Raw genomic sequence first — 4765 nt, forward strand, 5'->3', positions numbered from 1 at the left:
ATTTTTAACAAAACCACCCCCTCAACTTCTTTTCTCTTCAACTCCAGTCCCTGATACGACCGCAAAAACGCACTCATTCCCTTTTCTCATTCACTTCCATCTTCTTGTCTCCTTCTCTCTCATCACTTTCTCTCTCTACAACTCTCACCGCCGGCCACTTCCACCCACCTCCTCGGTAACTCTCTGATTATTGCATTAATTACTTTTTTTATTTTGTTTTTTATGTTAACATATGTTCTTGATTCCCCTTTTTGAAAATTTAAAAGGAGTGTTGTTATGTTATGATAATTGATGATCATTAATTACCGTTATTTTGAACATTTGGGTAATTATGGAAGTAAATTAATCGCTTAAATGGTGAGTATATGTATTTAATAAGTGTTGATGATTCAAATTTCTTGATGCATTCTTTTTGAATTCGATAACCGTTGAATTCTTTTTTTGCCCTAATTTTTCAGTTATAAGGGTTTTAGAGAGTTCTTGTTTAGGGTTTTAGAGGAACAGGGGATGGAGAAGATGAGGGTATTTTGGTCTTTTTTTCTTGTTACATTTATAGTTTGATAATTAATCATGTAGAAAAGCTACCGACACATGTGATTCAATTCTGCATCATATTCACGTTGATTGATTCTTTTAGGGTTTTGTTTTTATGTTTTGAAACAGTCATATTTCATGCTTTTTTGTTGTAATTCGAGCACCGCCGTTAATCGAATTCTCTATAATTACAGATAGTTCCGTGATTAGTTTTCGAGTGAGAATTTACGAGGGTCAAAATGATGAAGAAACTCTTCTTTTTCAAGGGATCCACATCTAGCAACGGATCATCTCCATTAAAAGAGAACTCATCAGGGGAAGGACTTCAAGGGGCGCGTAAATCCAGATCCAAAAAGGCCGCATATGAAGATCATGATCAAAATCCATCCAGCCCGTTTCTTAGAAGGTGCCGATCGTATTCTTCTGGTGCTTTTCCTGATTCAGCACTGTTAAGAGCTCAAACCGACTCTCCTTCTAGCAGCAGTAGTAATATCTCACAAAAGCAATCTGCTTCTCGTTCTTCACGGTGAGCCATTTTGTTAACTTTATTGGCGTTGTTTAATGTTCGATTAGGAGTCGTTTTTGAACCGTTTATGTTGTTTCTCAGTCGAGCTCTTACCCCTGAGAGGCCTTCAAGGTCAAAATGGTTTCAAGATGCTGCAGTAGATGCTGTGGAGAGATTAGAGGAACTAACTCTTACCGGAGTTGATAATCATTCATCGGAAACCTCATCTTATTGCTCAAACAAAGTTTTAGATCGATACATTGATGGTGAACAACACCAAGAACGAACTTCACGACAGATCATTACCAACGCAAGAGGTCATGTTTGTCAACCAAATGGTGGCGGAAAAAAACCGCCACGGTTCCAATACGCAGCACCAGCATCGCCTACCAATGCTGGTTTGACTCAAAAACCTAGGTCGCATTCGTTTAGAGACCCGAATCGAGAATCTAAACTCTCTACGTCTACAAGAGACTGGGTTGAGAACGTAGTTGCGCACGGATCCCCAAGAAAACGAGCAAAACAGGTTGTTGAAAGACTTTCTCAGACTCGTGCTTTCCCAAGGGTTGACTCGAAAGAGTTTGACCATGATATTCCTATCACACTTGAAGATATATACTCTGGGTCCCAAAACTGTGTACCTCAAGACAGAACCGACAGAACCGTTAAAGAAAGCTCAAGTTTTGATGAAATAAACTGCGGGCTTGATGAGGTTTCCACTAGGGTTTTGGACTATGAAGAATCGGAAGATGCTGATGACGTTACGTTACTGAAAGCGGAACTGAATTTCCGTACACGAAAGCTGGAAAAAGAGAAAAACGAGTTGCAGTTGACTTTGGAGAAAGAGTTAGACAGGAGGTCAACGGAGTGGTCAATGAAGCTCGAGAAATATAAAATGGAAGAACATAGGCTCCGGGAACGAGTACGTGAACTTGCGGAACAAAACGTGTCTCTTCAAAGGGAAGTCTCAATGCTTGGAGAAAAAGAATTGGATAATCAAAGCAAAGTCACGCATTCGGGTCAACAAGTCAAAGATTTGACCGTAAAGATGGAGGAAGCGACCAAAGAGAAACAAAAACTTCATCAAAATTATTCAGAACTAAAAGAAAAATGCAGAGCAGCTGAAGAAGATCGAGATCTTTTCAAAAGAAACTTTGAAGAAAAGGATAAAGAGTGCAAAGAATTGCATAAAGCCGTCACGAGACTTGTTAGAACTTCCGGTGAGCAGGATAAAACCATTGAAGGGTTGCGTGAAGGTCTTGAGAAAGAAGTAAAACACTTTGACCAAAACCAACAGTCAAAGTTGCAAATTGAGCAATTGAGGTTAACCGGGGTCGAACAAAGTTTAAGAAAAGAAGCGGAATCGTATAGGATTGAAGCTGAATCCCTTAGACACGAGAATATAAACCTTTTACACCGTTTAAAAGGAAGTTCGGAAGATGGTTGCTTTTCAACATTTAAGCTTGATCAAGAATTGTGGAGTCGTGTTCGGTGCTTGCAAAACGAAGGCATGTGCTTGATTAATGATAGTGTCCAGTTATGCTTAAAATTAATTGAAAATGTTAAAGAACGAGGATTACATAACGGCTTAGATAGCCAATTTATCATGGAGTCGGATATGAAAGTCCAAGGGTTTAGAAGGGGAGCCGAATGTCTAACAAGAAGTTTGCAAAATGTATCTGATGCGCTGCAAGAGAAGTCAACTCCGGATAAGGAATGTTCTGAGGTAAAGTTGACTTTATGCTTCTTGAGGTCAAACATCTTTTGTACCTATATAAATAACTAGGGGTGCTAAACGAGTCGTGTTTGCGGGTTAGCGGGTTCAACCTGACCCGAACCCAAAAATTCAGACGAACCCGAAAATCGTGTCATTTAAATTAACCCGAATATTCGCGGGTTGACCCGAACACGACCCATTCAACCCGAATTTTTTTTATTTTTATTTTTTTTTTCACAAATTAATATATTAAAATTAAAATTTAGTAAATAAACACAAATGTACATAATGCAATTTATGACAGAAATAATATTGTAAAAAAATAAAATTTAATATAAATGGGTTAAACGGGTCAACCCGCCAACCCAATTGGGTTGACCCGAACCCGACGCTTTTAGCTAAACGGGTTCATGGGTTCAACCTGAAACTGACCCGAAAATCGTTTCATACATACTAACCCAAACCGCGAATTTTGTGTTAGGTTCATGTTGTGTTTTCGGGCCGTGTCAGAAATTCACGCCCCTATAAATAGTGAATTTTGAATCTTTTGTTTGACTTGTGGCAGGTTATGATATCTGATTTGAAAGCAGAAGCCTTGATGACAAGTTTATTGCGGGAGAAACTGTATTCAAAAGAAGTGGATGTAGAACGACTCGAGGCTGAGCTGGCAACCGCTGTTAGAGGAAACAATGTTTTGAGATGTGAAGTGCAAAACGCTATGGATAGTCTTTCTTGTATTACACACAAGATGAAAGACCTTGAACTCCAGGTAATGGTCTTTATAATTTATTTATTTATTGTTTATTTGTTGATAGTAAATACAACATGATATAAAAAAGGTTTATAAGCTGTTGGATTTTATTTTTGTTTTGTTTTAAAAAAGGTGATCAAGAAAGATGAAAACATTTATCATCTGCAAGTGAATCTGCAAGATTGCAAAAAAGAATTAGCAGTTGTTAACGGGATCCTACCGAAAGTATCGGAAGAACGAGACATGTTGTGGGACAATGTTAAGCAATATAGTGAGAATAACATGCTGTTGAATTCTGAAATTGGCATGTTGAAGAAGAAGATAGAAGCTCTAGATGAAGATGTGTTGATGAAAGAAGGCCAGATCACCATCTTGAAAGATGCACTCGGTAAACCATTTGATCTTCTCTCTAGCCCGACTCCTAGTGAAGGATTTTTGTTGCGATAACTGATCGGTTTGTTCATACTATGATTTGTGTGACTTCTTTTTTTCTTCTTTGGGATAAAGAGTTTTGGATGATTTTTATTTTCTTTTGTACGTAAGTGATAGTGTGGTACAGGGTGATACTTTGTGAACAACTCTTTATATATACTTTGAAGCTTAATGTTGGATTGAAACTTGATTCATACATTGTTGAAAATCAATAGCTTGATTTGTTTTGTTATGTTTTGATGGTTTGTTTTATAGTTTTTAGAGTAAAAGAAGGTAAACTAATAGGCTTTACAATTAAGTTATTGTATAGAGTAAATTGTGGTTTTGGTCAATGTGGTTTAGTGGTTATTGCTATTATTTACAAAATCCAAATGTCTTGCAATTTTAATACCATAGTTTATATTTTATTATAGTTTTGGTCCATCACACTAACTCCATCAAACTTATAGTTAAATCCTTGTCACTAGAGAGGCATATGGGTATTTAGGTAAATAACCATTCAAAATAATTCAAAATAATTAAAGAGAATATTAAGGAAGATTATAAGGAACATGAGTCTATCATTCTCTTTTTAGTTAAGAAATGATTAACCTGCCGGGAGTGGATTAGAGAGCAGGCAGAGGCAGATTCCTTTCAATAATGTTAAGCAGTCTTAATTGATTGATGAAATTTGAATATGAATGTGTAAGGGAATTGTGAATCAAAGTTATATAAAACGAAGGAGGTGAGTGTCGAGACCAATAGGCGGCCGACTAATCGGCGCCTAGGGGCTAGGCGGTGAGTTACTGACTAATTTTTAGCTAGTCGGTCCAATTAGGTGGATATG

General features: G+C 37.3%; 1 protein-coding gene across 1 annotated transcript; it reads left to right on the forward strand.

Moving 5' to 3' along the window:
- LOC110904981 (coiled-coil domain-containing protein 18) lies at positions 1-4135 on the forward strand. The gene is made up of 5 exons (XM_022150842.2): positions 1-175; positions 729-1060; positions 1142-2765; positions 3322-3525; positions 3640-4135. Exons 2-5 carry the CDS (start codon positions 774-776, stop codon positions 3952-3954), a joined length of 2430 nt encoding a protein of 809 aa, XP_022006534.1. The 5' UTR covers positions 1-175; positions 729-773; the 3' UTR covers positions 3955-4135.
- The last annotated feature ends 630 nt before the right edge of the window (positions 4136-4765 follow it).

Source organism: Helianthus annuus, chromosome 14, assembly GCF_002127325.2.
Source record: "Helianthus annuus cultivar XRQ/B chromosome 14, HanXRQr2.0-SUNRISE, whole genome shotgun sequence".
In the NCBI taxonomy this organism is placed as follows: domain Eukaryota; kingdom Viridiplantae; phylum Streptophyta; class Magnoliopsida; order Asterales; family Asteraceae; genus Helianthus; species Helianthus annuus.

What these genes read in the sequence shown, in the direction of transcription:
- LOC110904981 (XM_022150842.2), top strand. Translation starts at nt 774, where the DNA reads ATGATGAAGAAACTCTTCTTTTTCAAGGGATCCACATCTAGCAACGGA. An exon ending in TCTGCTTCTCGTTCTTCACG is followed by an intron (nt 1,061 to 1,141) that starts GTGAGCCATTTT and finishes GTTGTTTCTCAG; the next exon opens with TCGAGCTCTTACCCCTGAGA. An exon ending in TGAAAGACCTTGAACTCCAG is followed by an intron (nt 3,526 to 3,639) that starts GTAATGGTCTTT and finishes GTTTTAAAAAAG; the next exon opens with GTGATCAAGAAAGATGAAAA.